The sequence below is a fragment of the Rhinolophus sinicus genome, chromosome 14, assembly GCF_057876585.1.
Source record: "Rhinolophus sinicus isolate RSI-liver-muscle chromosome 14, RSI-T2T, whole genome shotgun sequence".
Taxonomy (NCBI): Eukaryota; Metazoa; Chordata; class Mammalia; order Chiroptera; family Rhinolophidae; genus Rhinolophus; species Rhinolophus sinicus.
This window is the reverse complement of record NC_142514.1, coordinates 92,476,572-92,496,980: the sequence shown is the minus strand read 5'-3', so window position 1 is coordinate 92,496,980 and position 20,409 is coordinate 92,476,572. Positions and strand designations below refer to the sequence as shown.

Here is a 20,409-nt window from a genome sequence, read left to right as displayed (position 1 = left end):
CAATGAGAGTTCCAAAATGCCTATGTGGTGAGGCAGAAAAGGAAAAATTTATCAGCGATGACATTGTAAATGAGCCTTAAGGCTTGAATGGAATTTTTACTGTTAGAGATGGCAGTGGACAAATACAAAAATGTAAAGAAAGGTGTACACATACAAAGGCATCACGTGATAAGTTACACAACATGGTTGATGTAAAAGTGACATCATTCAAGCACGGGTATTAAAAACCAGGTGTCAAAAGATCCCCAGAGCCTGATACAGTGTTTAGCATATACTTGGTGATGCGTGAATGTTGCAAAAATGATAAAATAAAAATGTGCACTAAGAAACTTCCTAGGAACTCCAAGCACCAGAAAAACGATAAAACAGTCCAATAGCTAGCAGCTTTATTACAATTGAAACAGTCAGGCTAAGGCAAGTATGTGACAAGACTTGAGGTACAGGGCAGAGCACAGTGTAACTAGAATGAATTGCATGAGGAATACGTGGGGAATATCTAGGGCCATATAGGAAAACTTCGCATGCCCGCCTACGGGATTTGGACTGTATCTTAGATACAACAGGGACTCATTGAGGTATGTGTCCCACGATCTTGGTTAAGTGGTGTAAATGAGCGGTCAGTATGGGGGCAGCTGAGTGAGGAGAACACGGCAAATCGTTCAGCAGATGAGGAATCTGCCCTCACCTTTGCACTTGGCTGTGATCAAGCTGTAGAGTGAGATTTGGGGACACAGAAAGAGGGAACGGCTCACAGGCACAGTAAGTGCACCCCCTTATGGGGAGCAAAATCTGCCACAGAACAGAATGCAGTCGGCTTTGTTGTGCCTGATGAAGAAAAGGAAGGGGTGGTCTGCACAGAACCTGGGCCCATCTTCCAAGCAACATTCCACAACCACACTGGCCGAAGCAGCCGCGGCCTCCGTGCCCTCCTCGTTCACCTCCACAAAAGCCTTGTGCACAAACTTGGACAGACACAGGTCTCTCTTGGCTGACATTGCGGAAAAGTCAGCCTTGCCCTCTTGAAAGGCATCAATTAGTCCCAAACGTTGGAGCACAGATTCCATGTCATAATCCTCTTCCAGTTTAAATCTTGGGAGGAGAACTTCAACTTCTGTACACTTCATACAGTATGGCTTGGTCCACGCTATGAATTTCTCAAAAGTGAGATTTTTTTCCACCTGAAAGACCAGAGTTAGACTTCAGGATTCATCCTTCAGCCCGTATAAATATGCACACAGACATACGCAAGTATGCTTTCCTCTCCTATAGATGATGGGTGTTGATGGTCACACAGGACCAGCGGCAACTGTGAGACCTTGCACTTGTGCTGTTACACACACGGCTTCCTAGCCAAGAGGGGAGACCTCAGACCGCCTAGAGGCACAAAGGCCTTGGCGGCTCCTCTCCTGACCCAGCAACTTCTGAGAGAAGTTCTCTTACCCTGACAATTGTCAATGCCCAGCTGTGCGTGCTTTTTTCCTTTTAACTATTTTTGGTTTGAAGACAACAAGACACTGCTGCTAAGAAAAAAGATTGGAAAAGATATGGTGCCCAGCATAGACCCCCATGAAGGGAAAGCTGCCCAGAGGGGCATCCAGCATGCTTTCTGGACAAGAGATGTCACAGGGAGATGGACCGAGGGAGAGCAAACGCTGTAGCTTCACTCACACAGGCCCCTTGGGACATGGGTGCACTGCCTGCACCCCAACGCTAGTGTGGGGCCTAGAACCTCCTAGGCAATGCTTGATCCCCTCACCCTGAGAACCCATGCGGAAAGAAAACAAGGTGGGTGGCAAGTGCCATTTTGGGCTGTTCCTGGCTCTGTGCCCTGAGTGCTGGCCGCCACCCTCATCCCCTTCCCCCTTGTTAAGTCAATGTGTAAGATTTTCTCATTCACTGTTTCAGGTTCTGGATCGAGACAACGCTTCTCAGTTTTTAAAATAGAATGCTAATAACAATGACTATGAAAAGAATAGTGGATCCCATTTACACAGGGCTTCTATGTACCTGACAATGTGCTAAGCTTGTTCCCTGAATCACTTCCATTTTGTCTTCTTTAAAACCCTACCAGGGAGATAGCGTCATTATCCCGTTTAGAGATGAGAAAACAGAGGCCGAGGTGTGGTAAAGAACTTGGTGAGGTCACATAGGTACTAATGGGAGGAGGGGGTCCTGAGTGACAGTTTGAGCCAGCGCCCACCTTCTGAGTACCGCGCTCCACAGCTGGCCGCCCGCATCCCTAAACCCTAACTGGAAAGGCAAACACAACAGGTGAAAGCAGTGCTGCAGTCTATCCGCTAAGGAAGGACACGAAGGGGTCACCTGGTCCAGCTCACCGAGCTCAGGTCCACGTCGTCATCCGGGAGCACGATGAGCATGCTCAGCTCCTTGCCCTCGTAGGGCAGCTCCAGGACCTGGGCCTGCACCTCTTTGATGTAGGCGAGGTTGAACTCTGCTTCCTGCATCATCATCTGCACCGGCCTTTGCTCCTTCTGACAGGGATACACACATGAGCACTGATGTCAAAACAGACCCTGGAAAGGGCAGTGAGCATTTCCAAAGAGCGCAGTTGACTCCTGGAGCGTTTTTAGCACCCGCGATGGAAACAATACTTGTACTCCAGCTGACACCCACTCCTCCATCATCATTACAAGGTATCGGTTGTGAGTGGACCTGGTGCTTGCCATGGCACCTTAAGAAGATGATTTATTCAGCTGAATGAATGTGCTACTCCGAATTTTCCAGAGGGGGAAGACGGACTTTCCTCATTTAAAACATGCCCCACAAATAAACTTAGCAAATAATATAATCAAATGATTTCTATTTAATTAGGAAAAGGTTTTATGGTAAAGTGGGATGAAACTTATAGTTTCACAGCACTGTGATTGGCGTGTGGATGGAGATGCCTTCTCAGAAAGCGGTGTGGCAGCAAGTATACAGAACCACACATACCTTCATGCATTTCAATTCCATTGTCCGAATTCTGATACTCTAACCCAAGGCAATAGTTTGCAAATTATTAAAAGGTATATGCATGCAGAAGTTACTTGAACTATTGTACTTATTACATTAACTTTTAAAAGTTGATACGCACTACCGACTGTAAAATTTAGAATAGTTTCTAAAATTAATGCTGGAACAGTTCTCCCCCTCCCCATTTTGCAACAAGAGAGCGGATTATATAAAGTACACCTTATACCAAGAAAAAGGGAGTCAGGTGCTACCTGTGTAAGTTTCCTAATTTTATTAAAATGGTATATTTTAGGGCCTGGGGGATTTGGCTATTTTAATGACTGCCTGAATTGAAGTTATACTTCAACGTCTTAGATTTCATGTTAGAAATTTATAAATAATTTATGAATGATGATACATTAACAGAAATTCAACCTATATTTATTTTAATATTTAGAATACCTGATTAAACATTATGTTTTCACATTCTCTGTCTCTATCTCCCTAACACACACATATGTCACATTTCCTTTACACCTAATTTGTTTTGCTTTCCATCTGAACAACTTGGGCTTAAAGTTGGCAGAACTAGGTGTCAGCGATGAATGTATGAGAAATTATCAGAGGCAACAAGGGCAGTGATAAAATGCAAACAATTACAGGCAACAAATATTTTTAATCCTTTAGTTCTTTTCTACTGAGTTTAAAATTTCATTCAGAAATGTGTTGTTTCAATTATTTTTAAACAATCATTTATGCTTCTACAAAGTTAAATTTTTCCATTCAATTCTTTCATCAAACTAGCTGGACTTTTGAAAGCTTCCCCCACCTGGTTTATTTTAAAAGGCATTTCCATTGTGCATGTTTTGTCAAACTCTTCAGTCCATCTTCCTTTGAAGTAGATGGCGTTGACAAGAACCAACTTGGTCTGTTCGTCAATAGAGTTACCTGGCAACAAGTCCCGAATTTTACCTTTTGGGAAAAGGAGAGAAGATATTCAGTCGATTGTTATAAAAGCATGATTAGTAAACCATGGTAAGGTTTATCGGCAGCTCCTTGATTGTTAGTCAAGAACCGAACATACGTTTTTCAAATTTGCTAAGTTTGATTTGCGACATACAGAGGTCGAAAACAACACATACAAGTGGCATTCGTGATCACCAATACTTCAGGAGCATCTACAAAGTTAGTGGTGTTGAAACACTTCTAAATCACGTAGGGAAAACACTACACCAGGTTGGAGAACAAAACAAGCAGGAAATGAGAGATGGGCTGGAGGGGCCTTGTTATTTCAAGTGGTTAAGTGGAGGGTTGTACCTAATGCTCCAAAGCTACATGCACTGATAACATTCCACAACCACGTGTGGACACGCCTCAGGAAGCCAGAATGAATGGCTCAAAGGGGAAATAGCTGGCAATGGGCAGCAGGTGTATTGAGAAGCTTCTGGAAGCCTCTAGAAGAGATTTCACTATTTGATCCTCCAAACACAACACAAGACATTCCTGGAAAAGCTAAGGTGGAAAAGAGAAGGATAATCCCTCTTCCCCTGGATATCAAGGTGTACCTTTTCAATGTAGTAAGAACATCTCTGCTAATTCACTGCCTCCAGATGGCATAAGCGGTAAATATTTCAAGTGGTAACAGGACAAGACATTACTGTCTTGTTTATTAACAGCAATAGGAACGTTCCCAGTGGTACTAAGTATGGTTGGTACAGAGGGGCCTGAATGGTTAAAACATCACACTACCATGGATCGAGGGGTCCAAGATCCGAACATGCCACTCTCTGAAATGAAAACACATAAGGCTCAACCCTACACAAAGGGTGATTTCAGTCTGAAGAACCGAACAGTCCTCACCCAGGGTTTGCAGTGGGCCTGTCACAACAAGGTCTATCAAGTCTAACTCAGGGAATGCAAGTGCAAGACATGAAAGAAGCAGTAGAATAAGTAAGCTTAACGTGTAGAATGAAGACGGTGGTGATGGAGGGACACAGAGAATCTGGAAAGAGGAGGCCCAAGTGTATGACTCAGGGAAGATTTGACCACGAGTCTCCTTCCTACAGAGATGACGGATTCACCCAGCATGTGAGCCTTACAGCCCAAGTAAAAGCATGTCCACTTGCAGTTATTAAACTGGAAATGTGGCCTGTGAGTTTCTTTCGACATCTGTATCAGTCACTCTGGTCCTGGGAGAATGGACAACATTAAGTCTCTGTTGTTGACCTGCTGAGCATCTGTGAGTAGATTAAGGTTCAACTCTTCCATGAGGGCCAGCCTATCACCTTACTCTGACCCTCTGAAACACTAGTGAAACCAGAGAAGCAGGAAGAGGAGGGGCAGGAGAAGGGAGAGGAGCAGGGAGCAGAGCAGGAGTGGGAAGATGAGAGAGAGAAGGAAGGGGAGGAGGGGGAGGGAGAGGAGAAGGGAGAGGGGGGTGACGAAGGGGGAATACCATGCGATTCTGACCTTCAGTCTTTTTTGAGACCCAAGTGTTGATATGTTTCCTGGACGGCTCTGCAGCTTTGGCAAAGGAAAGCTGCTCCAGCTCAGCATCGTAGAACCGAAGACAGGATTCCTTAAAGGTCTTTGGAGAGAAAAGTGTTCAATGAGGCTACAGTCCGAAATAAAGTATCAGCAAGTTGCCAAAAATCCTGCAAATTACATGGTTTTTATAAAAAGGAGCATACATCTCTTCAAAGTGACCATATCTTAGTCAACGAGATCTTAAACTATCTGAGTTTATAAATAAGCAAGTACTAAGCCATGAATACCAGAAAGGGATAAATGAATATTGGAAGTAGTCACATTTTAAATATTCAAGTTATAGTTATAGAAGTATGATTTTTTAAAACAATGTTTACCATAAGCTTCAGATCTCTAGTGTCTTTCGCTTTGACTCTATACTTTAAATACAACTTTTATTGTTCTGTTGATTCAACTTACTGAGAGGAATTCATACGTCTTTTCTCCAAAGAGCCTGTTGGCCACTCTGAGCAAGTATTTAGTGCCAGGTTTGTTCACTTCAGCAAGAAGTGACTGGAAACCCCCATGAATATCCTTCTGTGTGTTTAAAAAAAGCACCTGTTGAGAAAAATAATTTAAAATTGTCAACATTGTTCTTGGATCTCAAAAAAAAATTGTAAGCAAATTTTTTCTTAAATTCTCCTCCCAATTTTCCTTTAAAAGGACATTGTTTTTTATTTAAAGTGGGTATTTAGGATGTACTAGAGAAGCAACACCTTGAGGGGGTAGAGGGAAGATGCAGAGGGAAAATAACAGAGAAAGAGGGAAGGAGGGGGGAGGGAAGGAGGGGGGAGGGAAGGAGGGGGGAGGGAAGGAGGGAGGCAGGAAGAGAATGAAGGAAGGAGAATAAGGAATGAAGAGGAGCAAAAGAGTTGGCTTTCTGCCTAAATAGATCTTTTTCATATAAAGATGAGTAACAGGGAAAAATGACAAGACAAGAAGGCGTCAGAAAAGAAGTTATTGAAAAATCTTGCATCCCAATGAAAGCTTGAGTATGTACTAACTAGAGGAAAGTTACCCCCAAAAATGTAGTTAAATGCATTAAAAATTCAAACAAAATGGGCAGAAATACAGAAATAGTGGGAAACACATCGCTTTGAATCTCTGACAACTTAGAAACCAAGAGCTAGTCCTGGAGTGCCCGTTATTGTCTAGTCTAACAATAGGGTATAAGGAACTCTCAATGTCACACCTCCTAAAGTCACCACACAATTTGGGGGCTCTCAGAAATCACTCCTTTAAGGGTTCACAAGCTGGCTAGCCTAAAACAGAGGAAACTTCATCAAGTATGAAGAACCCCCCCCCCCCCACACACACACACAGAGGACCAGTGAATATTTATAGTTACAAAGAACAGAATAACGAAAAAGGCAGTCCCCTCTTTCTCCCAGGGGACACAGAGGCAGGTTTACCTGGGCCATCTCAGCAGCGGTGTTTCCTCTTGCCCCCAGGAAGACCATGGCCAGGGCAGAGGAGATGCTCACAGGAGAATAAAACACATTGTGAGAAGGATCGTCTTGACATAGTACCTTTAGAAGGTGGAGGGCAAAGAAGCCATTTGCTTCAGAAAGAGCATCCATGATGCAGGAGCTGGAAGCAGAATAAAGAGAATAAAGAGAAAGGCTGCTCGATACATCTCTGGATGTTATTGACCTAATACATGATAAGTTTGAAACTGTACTGTTTTTTAATTTTAAAACTCATAAATATTTTCAGTGAGGAAAATCCATTTACTGTTGCTCTCCGTGTAGAAAATAATTCAAGTCCAAATTTTCGGGTAATTAAGTAAGTGTGGTAGTGGCAGTAGATCAAACTCACAAGCTCAAAGCCCCCTTGATTTAAATGGCACATCCTCCACCACCTGGCACCCCCCCCCCCATTCAGCTTCCACCTCTAGCCACCCAGAAACCTTTCCAATCCCCAGAGCCACCTCTGAGCCTTTGAAAACACGTCAGCTGACTCCCATCCCTTTCAGCAGCGTAATGGCCCCAACATCACATCCTCAGGAGGCTTCTGATTCGTCCTCTAGACACAGTTCCCTGCACTCCTTCCACCCACTCTCTCCCCAGCATCAAGCCCCAGTCTCTATTGTAATTCCTTCTTCAATTGGTCCTGGTCCCACTACATGGACGCTCTGAAGGCAAGGGCTGTCTGGCGGGTCTGAGCGCGCAGGAAACAGGAAGGGCTCAATAAATTTTACTGAATTAATGAAAGAATTAGGATGGATGAGAAGTGTTTGGGTTTGCAACTGGGGAATGGTGATTTTAGCAGGACAGAGAAGAGGGAGGGCAGAGGTCCTGTGCATCCGAAACAGAGAAGAGTGAGAAATTAGGGCAGGCCGGTGGGAACGGGGCTCCCGGGTGAGGACCCGCAGAGGGGAAGGGGGCGACGCTGCAGCTCCGGAAGAGGCATCAGAGGGCAGAGAGAAGACACTGAGGGTGGGCAGTATCTGAGGCTTACTGGAAACCACCAGGCACAGGCCCTGGGACCAGACACAGCCAAACCCCAACTGTGCTACAGACGAGCTGCGATCCAAAGAGCCGGGTTTCTGTAAACAAGAAGAAGGCCCGCCCTCTGGGGTTCGCTTTCCACAGAGAGAGCCCTTGCGTCCTCGCGCTGGGTCTCTAAATGGTAGCCTGGAGGTCTCCTCCCTCCGACCCCGACCTGCCCCGAGATGCCCCCACCTTCAGCACCTCCGCACTCCTGCTGTCCGGCCCTCGAGCCTAGACCCTCACCACCGGAACCGCAGACCTGGCCCTCTGCCGTCCTGCGCCTCCGGTTTGCCCTGGTCTTCGCCTCCCACCGATCTTAAACCCAGGCCCGCTGGCCCTGGGGAGAATTGCGCACATGCCGAACCTCAGCGCGTGGGTGGGGTGCCGGGGCGGAGCCCTTGGTGGTTAGCGGCAGGGTCACCAAAGCCCCTCCCTGCAGGCCTGGGTTGGAAAAAACGCCCTCAAATGTCAGGGTAGAGTTTAAAGTGAAAGTAAGTTTGTTTCGCAGAGTGTAAGCAAGAAAAGGCTACTGTCATGTGGGAGACCCTGCTCCCTGCGCCATTTTTCGGGCGGGGCGGCCTGCGGGGTCTCTGCTCCTGCTCCCCACACAAGAACTCAGGATATGGTGAGGCCAAAAAGGAACACCCACGGAGCCGTAGGTAGGGGAGTCATACCACTATAGTCTCACTGGAGGCTGGGCCCACTGGACGCGCGACCTGCTGTCTGTTTTTCTGCCGACCGACCGACTCTCCTCCACTCTCCTCGACTCCTCGGCAGTCCTCGGCTCTCCTCGGCAGTCCTCGGCTCTCCTCGGCAGTCCTCGGCTCTCCTCGGCAGTCCTCGGCTCTCCTCGGCAGTCCTCGGCTCTCCTCGGCAGTCCTCGGCTCTCCTCGGCAGTCCTCGGCTCTCCTCGGCAGTCCTCGGCTCTCCTCTGTAGCCGCAGCATTTATACCAGCGGCCAATCAGCTAACCGGCCACAGCCGATGGCCAATCAGCCACAGCCCATGGCCATCTACCACCCGAGCCAGCACCCCTCCACGTGAGGCTGAGAGCCTGTAAACTACTTTCTGGGGCTCTGTCCCCACAGCTACTCCACAGATGGAGTGGTGGTCTCTAACCCCTAGTGGAAGAGAGACTCCTCTGCCCATTTGTGTAGGGTTTATAGGTGTTTCTTGTTCCCATGGAAAAGTTCCTGGTGTGGGGGAAAGGAGGAAAGAAGCAAGAGACAAAAAGAATAGGGGCAGGCTTATGCTTAGTTTTTGTAAGGTACAGCCTGTGGCTAGTGTGTAGTAGGTGTAATTTCGGGAATGGCCATTAGAATGGAATGTCTTTGCTCCATAGGCTACAGATGGTCTGTTCTGTGTGATTGATTACTGTGTGCCTGAGATCTGTGTCTGGTAGCAGGCAGGTAGCAGGCTTGGAATCCAACTTCCTACTTCCTTCTTCTGTCAAAATAGTCCCTCTGCCCCTTCCCTCTATTATTTCCCCCCTCAGCGATTTTATTCCCTTAATCTTAAACGGTTGTTGAAGGATGAAAAAATCTGTCTTTTGTTACTTCTGTTAGGCTGAGAAAGGGCGGTAGTCCTCTCTGTTGGGAATAAAAATCTTTGGAAGAGTCTTCTAGGGAAACCAGGGGCTCAGAACATGAATTCTGGTTTGTTACTGGAACTGATTAGAAGTCCTGTGTGACCATCATCTTCACATGAAATTGTAGCCTGGAAGATACGAATTTGATAAGAAGAATAAAAATACAAAGTCCAAAGATTAACAGTAAAACTAAGGATACTAGTGGTCCTAAAAAGGGCAATAGCCAGGTAAAACCAGGAAACCATCCCTTAAGTGTGTTTTGTAAATCTTTGTTTTCTTTGTTATAGCAATGCAAGCATTAAGCTTGATTATATATTTTTTTCATGTTGGTTTCTACAGTTCCAGAACTGTTTATGTAAGTGATACGGGCCACTGAGTAGCTCGTCCCCATTGAAAAACTTTTAAGTTTTCTTTCCTATAGAAATTTTAAGTTTCCCTCTCAAATTTCCTTTTCTCAAGTTTTTTAGCTCCTACCCCTGCTTTAGATAATTACCCTAAAACTTGTGATTTATACTTGTTGATTGTAATCATTGAAGCCTAATGTTCTCTCCTAGCCATTCCGGGCCTAACTCCTGGACAATTAACAACACCTGAATGACTTGTTGAATGGCCACAGGCTCTACAGAGCTAACAGATTTATTAATTAAAATCTATTTCTCCTGATTCAGGAGCCTTGGGGATACAGAGGATACCCCAGCAAAATTGCCAGTAGCAACCAAAGAAGCCACCACGGTCTTCCAGGTGAATCTCAAGACCCCTTCCTCTCATCTAAGATCAGATAGGGAGAGAGTTCCATGAATTCCCTAATAGGTAGGGAGAGCTCTGCGCCCCTGTCATGCGGGGTCTCTGGTCCCGCTCCCCACACAAGAATGCAGGATATGGTGAGGCCAAAAAGTAACACCAATGGAGCCATGGATAGGGGGTTCACACCACTATATCCTCGCTGGCGGCTGGGTTGGAGACACAGGAAGCAGGGGTCACGTGATCCGCAGTCTGAGGTTTGCTTCTCTGCCAACCATCCAACCCCCTAGCATAGCCACGGCAGTTATATTAGTGGCTAATGGCTAACTGGTTACAGCTGATGACCAACTAGTCACAGCTGATGGCCATCTACTACTCAAGTCAGCACCTTTCCACATGAAGCCAAAAGCCTGGAAACTGCTCTCCTGGCTCTGTCCCCATAGCCCCTGTCCACCAGGAAGCAGATACGGAAAAAAAGACCTTCTGTCCTTCAACTACCCATAAAGATTTTATGGGGATCATGTCTCTCAAGGGGAAAACAAGGCAGGCAGTTAGAGCTAGGTATCGGGTCTCTGCATTCCTGCACAACCCATAGAATGTGACTACCCAAAAGACCACCCCTCTCCGCCCAAAACTTCCCCTTTTCATTGTAATTATCTACTCCTATGAGGAACAAATGGGTACAAAATACCCAACTAGATTAAACCAGCCACTCACACCTTCTCAGTAAAGACCATAACAACCTTCATTTCACCTGGGCCTCATTATACCATCATTAGAGTATCATACATATGCCTGGAAGTTCATTATAACAGACTGAATTCTGGGAAAGAACATAGGCATCTGAAAAGATGAGGTAATAGCCTCTTGTCAATCACAGGTGTCAATCAAGTGGTCCCATGTCTGGAAAGGAACAGCCCATTCTAGAGAGGAAAGGATGAAAACTCCAAGTCCTCACCAATCTGAGCTCTTTGAGTCTCTTGAGCCTTGCCTTTCCTCAGGACCCGCTCCAAACCCTTTGGAGTGTTCTTTTTCTTTTAATAATGAGCCCTTGAGCCATTCTCTGCTGCTTGGGTCCACTCCTATTTTTTTGGAGTGTACTGTCTCTTCTAATTGTGGGGACAGAGTCTCAGAGGCAGTTTCCAGGCTCTCGGCCTCACGTGGAAAGGTGCTGTCTCGGTTATTAGATGGCCATCAGCTGTAATCAGATGGCCATCCACTGTGGCTGGGTGGTCATCAGCTGTTACCGGTTAGCCATTAGCCACTAATATAACTGCCGTGGCTGCGCTAGGGGGTTGATTGTTGGCAGAGAAGCGGATGGTGGATTGCAGATCATGTGAAGCATGCTTCCTGTGTCTCCAACCCAGCTGCCAGCAAGACTGTAGTGCTATGAAACCCCATCCATGGCTCCGTGGGTGTTCCTTTTTGGCCTCACCATATCCTACGTTCTTGTGTGGGGAGCAGGACCAGAGACCCCGCATGACACTAATAAAGTATTCTTTCACCACTTTATTTCTGTGTCTCATTCAGTTCTTTGCTTGAGGCGCCAAGAACCTGGACACCGTGCCAAGAAGAGCCCACTCTTCGGTAACATAAGTGCAGCAGGTTTTATTGATAACAGCATCTACACCCCCCTTGTTTGGCTAGTCGGTTGTCATCAACAACATTTGCTCATCAACTTAGAGAGGTGTGGGGACAGAGCCCCAGAGAGTAGTTTACAGGCTCTCAGCCTCACATAGAAGGGTGCTGGCTCGGGTGGTGGATGGCTGTTGGCTGTGGCTGATTGACCGTCAGCTGTGGCCGGTTAGCTGATTGGCCGCTGGTATAACTGCTACGGAGGAGAGCTGAGGACTGCCGAGGATTGCCGAGGAGCCGAGCAGAGCCGAGGAGAGTGGAAGAGGAGAGCCGAGGAGAGCGGAAGAGAGGAGAGGAACAGAGTCGAGAGAGTGGAGGAGAGTCGTCGGTCGGTTGCGGAAAGGCTGACGGCAGGTCGCGCGTCCAGTGGGCCCAGCCTCCAGTGAGACCATAGTGGTATGACTCCCCTACCTATGGCTCCGTGGGTGTTCCTTTTTGGCCTCACCATATCCTGCATTCTTATGTGGGGAGCGGGACCAGAGACCCCGCAGGCCACCCCGCATGACAAATGGCGCGGCGAGCAGGCCTCTGCACACGACAAATGGCGCAGCGAGCAGGGTCTCCCGCACGACAAGAGGTTTGTTGTAGGGACGGAGTCCCAGAGAGCAGTTTCCAGGCTCTTGACCTCATGAGAAAAGGTGCTGGCTCAGGTAGTAGATGGCCCTCAGCTGTGACTAGTTGGCCATCAGCTCTAACCAGTTAGCCACTAACCACTAATATAACTGCCATGGCTACACTAGCAAGCGCAGATTGCAGCGAGCAAGTGCAGTTACCAAGCGGATTATGGATTGCAGATCATGTTGATACCATTTACTGTGTCTTGCCCTGCCACCAGTGAGATTGGGGTGCAGAAAGACCCCTTGTTGGGGTACTCGCAGATGTTTGCTTTTGTGTCTCAACCAGCTGCCATCGAGAATATAGTGGTATGACTCCCCTATCAATGGCTCCATTGTTGTTCCTTTTTGGCCTCACCTTATTCTGTGTCCACCTGCTGAGAGCGGGACCAGAGACTCTGCATCACATTTGTAATGCCCCTAATGTGTGGGCAGTGTCCGTAAAGCCCTCTTCATGTAATTATTTCTCTAAGGGTGATTTCATGATAGGTAAATCCTGCATGGGACCAAGGCTCAAGGCCCAAAAGGCTCCAATAGCCTCTGTAAGAATTAAGCTGTGTGTCTTTGTTATATTAAGAATGGTAATGCTGACCACATCAAAATTACAACTAATCTACAAAACAACAATTATGAGAATTGCCTAAAATCAAGCTGAACTGAAGCCTTTCAACTAAGGATGCACAGAAGAAGCCAAATGGTAGGGAGGGCAGAGACGTGGGTGGGGCTGGTTCCATACCCCTGTGTGACCACTAAAGATTGGGAGACATATTTCAGCTGTGGAGATCCCCCTCCCCCAGAGGAGTGAGAGGTCCCAGCCCCACTCCTGCCCAGTGCCAGGGAGAGAAGTCCCCATAATTTCTGGTTGTGAAAACCAGCAGAGATTGTGACTGAATGAGACTGAGTACAGCTGCACTCACAGGTGCTCCTCTTAAAGAGACTGCACACAGACTTACCCACCAACAGACTCACTTGCTCTGAGCTCCAGCACTGCGGCAGCAGCTAGAAAGGCAGCAGGAACATATGGTGGGGAACTGAGTTGTCCAGCTTGGGATGGGGGCTGGAGAGGTGGCTTTCTCCTGGATAGGGGAGCTGGTGGAAGCCATTGTTTCTTTGCTGAGCTCTTCCCTTCTCCACTTGCAGATGCAGGCAGCCGCCATATCTGAGTCTCCCCCATTAGTTTGCCATATCATGGTGATTTGAGACCTGGCCCCACCCAACATATGGGCACAACCCAGGCCGCTTGCAGTGGTTTTTGTATGTGCAGATCGCCAGGCTTGGCTCAAGCTGCAGACTTTCTTAGGGTTGTTCAAATGTTCGCAGAACCCAGACAAGCAGCATCTGGCTTGAATGTGTCCTGTAACTCTGGCTGAGCTGCCCTAAACCATCACTAGTGGCAGCCGGCTTTGGTTTGGACTCTCAAGGTGCTTCCAAGCACAGCACAGACAGCAACCGCCTACGGATTTCTTTCTGGGTCCCACTGGGTGGCCCTGTGTGGGGCACGGGCTGTGGCTGAACTTGACCTACAGCGGGTCCCCTCCAAGGTGGTCCGGCTGGTGCCCCCAGCGGCCAGCTTCAAAATGAGCTGGAGCATCACCCAGCTGTCTCCAAGTACAACACACCCAAGGGGCAGATTGGGCAGCACCAGAGCCCTGTTGAGGCAGATCCTGCTCTGTAGGATCAGCCCCTGCACAACAACTCTTCCACTATAGTCAAGGCCAGTCCTCACAACTAGTGAGCCCAAGGGTCAGTCCTTCACATTGATGTGCAATTATCAACCAAGGCTCAACTACAAGAGGAGGGTACATACAACCCACACAAGAGACACACGTGGAGCACGTGGCTCAGGTGACCAGAAAGACTGCGCCACTGAGCCCCACAGCACACCTACTACATAAGGCCACTCTACTAAGAATGGAAGACATAGCAGCTCTACCTAATACATAGAAACAAACACAGGGAGGCAGCCAAAATGGGGAGACAAAGAAACACATCCCAAATAAAAGAACAGAACAAAATTCCAAACAAAGAACTAAGTGAAATGGAAATAAACAATCTATCAGGTGCTAAGTTCCAAACACTGGTTATAAGAATGTTCAGTGATCTCAGGGAGAACTTTAACAGAGAAATAGGAAGCATAAAAATGGAGATTAAAACCATGAAAAAGAAGCAGTGAGAAATAAACGATACAATAATGGAAATGAAGAATATATTACAGGGAATCAACAGTAGATTAGATGAAGTAGAGGATCCAACCAGCGATGTAGATGATAAGGTAGCAGAAAACACCCAACCAGAACAGCAAAAAGAAAAAAGAGTACAAAAAATGGAGGAGAGTTTAAGAGGCCTCTGAGACAATATCTAACTTACTAACGTTTGTATTATAGGCATACCAGAAGAAGAGAGAGAGAGAACAAGGAATTGAAAACCTATTTGAAGAAATAATGACAGAAAACTTCCCTAACCTGGTGAAGGAAATAGACATACAAGCCCAGAAAGCACAGAGAGTCCCAAACAAGATAAACCCAAAGAGACCAACACCAACACACATCATAATTAAAACGTCAAAGGTTAAAGACAAAGAGAGAATCATAAAAGCAGCAAGAGAGGGGTGGCTTGGTGGCTCAGTTGGTTAGAACACGAGCTGTTAACAACAAGTTTGCAAGTTCAATTCCCACATGGGATGGTGGGCTGCACCCCCTGCAACTGAAGTCTGAAAATGGTGACTGGACTTGGAGCTGAGCTGCGCCCTCCACTACTAGATTGAAGGACAACAACTTGACTTGGAGCTGCTGGTCCCTGGAAAAACACACTGTTCCCCAACATTCCCCAATAAAACATTTTTTTTTTTTAAAAAAGCAAGAGAAAAGCAGTTAGTTTCCTACAAGGGAGCCCCCATAAGACTGGCAGCTGATTTTTCAACAGAAACTTTGCAGGCAAGAAGGGAGTGGCAGGAAATATTCCAACTGATAAAAAGCAACAATAAACAACCAAGTTTGCTCCACCCAGCAAGGCTGTCATTTAGAGTTGAAGGGCAGATAAAGAGCTTCCCAGAGAAGAAAAAGCTGAAGGAGTTCATCACCACCAAACCACTATTACAAGGAATCTTAGAGGGACTTCTTTAAGATGGGAGGGGGATTAAGGATGGATGAAAGGGGAAGGGATTAAGAAGTATGAATTGGTTGTTACACTGTAGTCATGGGGATGTAGGGTATAGCATAAGGAATATAGTCAACAATACTGTAATAACTAGGTATGGTGCCAGATAGGTACTAGATCTATCAGGGTGATAGAAGGGAATGGGGTTCGGGGCAGGTGAAAAGGGTGAAGGTATTAAGAACTACAAATTGATAGTTAATACAGTATGGGTATATAACCACCAATGTTGTAAAGATCATGTGAGGTGCCAGATGGGCACTGGACTTACCAGGGAGATCACTTCAGAGACTGTGCAATGTGCTGTACACCTGAAGCTGAAGTAGAATAATATTGAATGTCAACTATAACTAAATATATAGATATATATATATAGGCATGGGATGTGGAGTTCAATATAAGGAAGATAGTCAATGGTATTATACCAGTTATATAAGTTGTCAGAAGGGTAGTAGCTTTGGGGGTGGGTTATCACTTTTATGAGGGGTTTAAATGTCTAACTATTATGTTGCTTTGTACACCTAAAACTTAGAAAAAAAAGAATGGTAATGCCTCCTGGGGCTATGGTTCGTAGGGTGCAATCCGACCTATGTTCGGAATTGTCTAGTTGAGAGTGGCTCATGCCTCAAGGGGCTCTCTAGGTCCCTTAAGAAAATTGTTAGGGGTGCTGCAAAGCCAGTAAAGTCCCAAAGGAGCAGGGAAGGAAGTTTGATTTATTTGATTAAATTGGTATGGGAATGTCCTGGGCAGAGTTAGGAAATTGCATAAAGGCCCGAGAGAGGACTGGATATGAGGATCCTTTGTTGCCAGAAGCCTATTAATGGAAGGTAATATTCCTTGAAGAATGTAATCTAATTTCCGTGAGGCACAACCAACCCCGCTAGACCCAGGAGCATGATTTAAATCAGTACACGGATGGGGATTCAATCCAATTTAAAATTGTGCTGTGTTACAATGTTAGACCAGTTTAGAGGTTTAAATATAGGTCCCTCTAGAGGGAGGGTTACCCTCTGACTTACATTAGTTATAACTTTGTAGATGTCTATGTCACTAGTATGGGTATCATTGTAAGGGTATGTACCCTATATTAATTTTACAATGTAAAGAGATGGTAGTATAATTAAATTTGTGAGTAGAGAAGTTGATTATGTGAAAACAAAGAGAGGGGAGGAGAAGCCCATTATAAGATTGGTTTATTGTGCCATTATTTATGGGACATGCTCTTAAGTTAGTTTGGGCATTTCCCAGACTCTCAGGCCTCAAATGGCAGACCCAGCAGTTAGATATATTTTCTCCCTTAGTGATAATCGAAGAAGAATTGACAATAAAGTTATTTTACTATGGTAGGCTTAGGCAGTCCATTAATATAGAGTAAAAGGATATAATGCTAAGTAAAACTTTCATGATGAGCGGGGATGGACTCCTGGGGAAGGCCCCTCGACAAGTCTAACTTATCTGTTTTCCTTTTGGAACAGAAGCTTGTAGTCTTCTATGGATTTACAAGAATTGGTCGCACTTTTTGTCTGGCTTTCTAGAGAGACCTGCAGGGACTCATAAGATACAGGTTCAATTCGAGACAGATGTACCCAATTGTTGATTCTTTGTAATTTGAAAGCATTTGGGGGTACCTAACAGAACTTGGTAAGGCCCCTTCCATTTGGTTTGAAGTTGACTCTCTGGGGACCCTTCCTTCCAAGTTTTTAATGAGACATGGTCTCCTGGTTGTAGTAGAAGGTCTAACGGAGTCTTAGGGGACTAGACAGAATTCTATTGTCGTACTTTTGGAGTACCTTTTGTACTTGGCTTAATGATATGAGATAGTATCTGTTGAATTTCTTTATTAAAATACAAATCTGAAGTTAAGAAGGGCTTCCATAAGTCATTTCAAAAGGGTTTCCATAAGTCATTTCAAAAGGGCTTCAATTCAAGGTGTCCTTGGGGGCTACCTGGACTAACAGTGTGATAGGTAAGAGAGTTACCCATGTTTCAGAAGTTTCTTGGCAGAATTTAGCTAGTGTTTTCTTAAGGACATGGTTAGCTTTCTCTACCTTCCCTGAAGAGTGGGGCCTCTAGGAAGGGTAAAGATGATACTTAATTCCTAAAGCAAAGGCTACTTGTTGGGTTACTTTAGCAGTGAAAGAGGGCCCGTTGTCACTCTGTAAGCTCCTTGGCAATCCAAATCTAGACATAATTTCCTTAAGTAAAAACTTAGAAACTTCTAAGGCTTTTTCAGTCCGGGTGGGGAAGGCTTCTATCCACTCAGTAAAAGTATCAATAAACTAATAAGTACTTAAATTCTTTGCATGATGGCATTTGGGTGGAATCCACTTGCCGGATCTCCCCCAGGAAATGATCCCTTGTGTTGTACTGGCTTTAACAAAGGATGTGGGATTGGGTGGCTCCCTTGGTCATTGGGAACACAAAGTTCACACGCTCTGGTTACTTCTTTAGTGGTTTGAGATAATCCCTTTCTTATGAAGATATGGGAGATCAACTTGTATAAGGAATCTTCACCTAACTGGGAAGTCATGTAAATATTTGATAACCTTCCACTGTTCAGACTTTGGGAGGAACAATCATTCCTTATCTGTGAACCATCCTGGGGGTGGGGGGGTGTGTCTGTGGGAGGGGCGGGTGGAGTGAGATCTGTTTTGCCCTTGTAATCTAAGGTGAAATTGAGTGTGTAATTGGGAAGCTGGACATTTGGTATGAGGGCTGCCTGGATAAGGGGTTGGCTTTTGTGCAATTTTGGCTGCTTTATCTGCTTGATTGTTTCCTTTGATTATATCTGAATCTCCCTGGCAATGAATGAGCTCTATCTCTATTTTGAATCAGTGTAAATATTTAGCCTGAGTCCTTTGCCCAATTGTAGTGCTCTAATGAGGGCAATAAGTTCTGCTTTTTGAGCAGAAGTATTAGCTGGTAAAGCATTAGCCTCAGTGGTATCTGATAAGCTCACAGTAGCATATCTAGCCTTCCTGAGACCCTTATCCATAAAATTGCTTGCAAAACCATTCAGCATCAGGATTAGGTAAGGGCTCATCCTTTAGGTCAACCCTACTTGAATAGACTTGTTCTATAGACTCAACACAATAGTGGAGGGGTGTTTCTAGATGAGGTATAAGCAAGACATTAAAGTGGCAGGATTTAATGTTTGACAGACCTTGAGAATAATTTTAGCAGCACCTGACAAGAGGGCCTAACACTTTCATAAACGTCCTCCCGTTAACCACTGATGTCCCTTTGTTTCTAACACACTTTGTACTTGGTGGGGGCATCAGTACCCCAAGATGCTGTCCTAAAGTGAGTTTGGAAACTTCTACCAAGAGGGTGGTGGCTGCTATGACTCATAAGCAGCTGAGCCAACTGAAAGTTACCTGATCTAATCATTTTGAGAAAGAGGCAATTGGCCCTGGAATGTTCCCCACCTTCTGAGTCAATTGTCCTAAAGCTCTCCCAGTCCCCCAAGTCCCCACCTGGAGGGGATGGCCCCAGCAGCCACTGGTCCATAGTTAGGGGGGTCCTGAGGCCCCCTCCCTTCTCCATCTCTCACCCCACTTGGTTACTTCCCCCCTATGCTGAGACTGCTGCTCCCTACATCCCAAAGCCCTCCTGTCTCCCCTCTTCCCAGCTCCCCCTGGGGTTCACCTGGCCCTGAAGGGAGACCCGGGGCACCAGCTGGAACCTCCCCATCCCCAGAGGAGACCCCAGCCTCCTGAGGGGGAGAAAATGGAGCCAGAGAGAGAAAATTTTATTTTTCAATTACAGTTGACATATAATATCATATTAGTTTCAGGTGTACAGCATGGCGCTTAGACATTTTGTATACCTCACAAAGTGATCACCACGGTAAGTCCAGTAACTACCTGGCACCACACATCATTATTACAATAGTGACTATAAGCCCTATGCTGTATTTTACGGCCCTGTGACTACTTTTATAACTGCCATCTTGTACTTTTTAATACAGGTGAACATCAAAATGACAAACAATCCCATTAAAAAATGGCCAGAGGACCTGAATAGCCATTTCTCCCAAGAGGACATACAGATGATCAACATGAAAGATGCTCAGCGTCACTAATCATCAAGGAAATGCAAATCAAAAAGACAATATCATCTCACACCTGTCAGACTGAATGACTTATCAAAAAGTCAACAAACAAGTGTTGGCAACAATATGGAGTAAAGGAACCCTCATGCACTGTTGGTGGGAGTACAAATTGGTGGAACCACTGTGAAAACCAACATGAAAGTTCCTCAAAAAAATTAAAAATAGAACTACCATATGACCCATTCTTCTGGGTATTTATCAGAAGAAATCAAAAACACTTCAAAAATATATAGGTAGCCATATGTTCATTGCAACATTATTTACAATAGCCAAGATATGGACCTTCATCTGTTCACCTGGATACCCCACCTGCCTGGAGGGTGCCCGCTCTTCTAAGCATGATGGTCCCGCCAGTCGCCACAAAGCAGTGAACCCAGGCCCGGCTTCAACCCAAGGGAGATGGGGAGCGGCACAGGGCGGAGCCAGCGGCGGGGCCAGCGGCGGGGCCAGCGGCGGGGCCAGCGGCGGGGCCAGCGGGCGCCTTTGAGGCGGGCAGAGCGCTGCCCTGCAGCCGGCAGCGGGTGAGGCCGCGCTCCTGGGAGGAGCTCCGCGCGCAGCGGTTCCCCCTCCCCGACCAGGCCCCTGGCATCGCGAA

General features: G+C 46.1%; 1 protein-coding gene across 11 annotated transcripts; it reads right to left on the bottom strand.

The window, feature by feature from the left end:
* Window positions 1-364: 364 nt before the first annotated feature.
* Window positions 365-20,397, bottom strand: LOC109458595 (serpin B9). 11 transcript variants are annotated; one of them, XM_074335297.2, is made up of 8 exons: window positions 20,124-20,262; window positions 8,645-9,685; window positions 6,891-7,068; window positions 5,899-6,036; window positions 5,422-5,539; window positions 3,782-3,924; window positions 2,337-2,492; window positions 365-1,178 (listed from the first exon to the last, which is right to left on the bottom strand). In XM_074335297.2, exons 3-8 carry the CDS (start codon window positions 7,056-7,058, stop codon window positions 774-776), a joined length of 1,128 nt encoding a protein of 375 aa, XP_074191398.2. In that variant the 5' UTR covers window positions 7,059-7,068; window positions 8,645-9,685; window positions 20,124-20,262; the 3' UTR covers window positions 365-773. The 11 variants fall into 11 exon arrangements, with proteins under 11 accessions (XP_074191398.2, XP_088647528.1, XP_074191397.2 ...); XM_088791402.1 differs by having other exon boundaries at window positions 20,097-20,235; XM_074335296.2 differs by lacking the exon at window positions 20,124-20,262 and adding an exon at window positions 13,517-20,082.
* Between the last annotated feature and the right edge of the window lie 12 nt (window positions 20,398-20,409).

Bases quoted from the DNA above. Each gene is read 5' to 3' on its own strand.
- LOC109458595 (XM_074335292.2), bottom strand. From the start codon at position 13,767: ATGTTGGGTGGGGCCAGGTCTCAAATCACCATGATATGGCAAACTAAT. The intron at 5,540-5,898 runs GTAAGTTGAATC...TTCTCTCCAAAG, and splicing joins AGACGTATGAATTCCTCTCA to ACCTTTAAGGAATCCTGTCT. The intron at 3,925-5,421 runs GTCAGAATCGCA...TTTTCCCAAAAG, and splicing joins GGTCTCAAAAAAGACTGAAG to GTAAAATTCGGGACTTGTTG.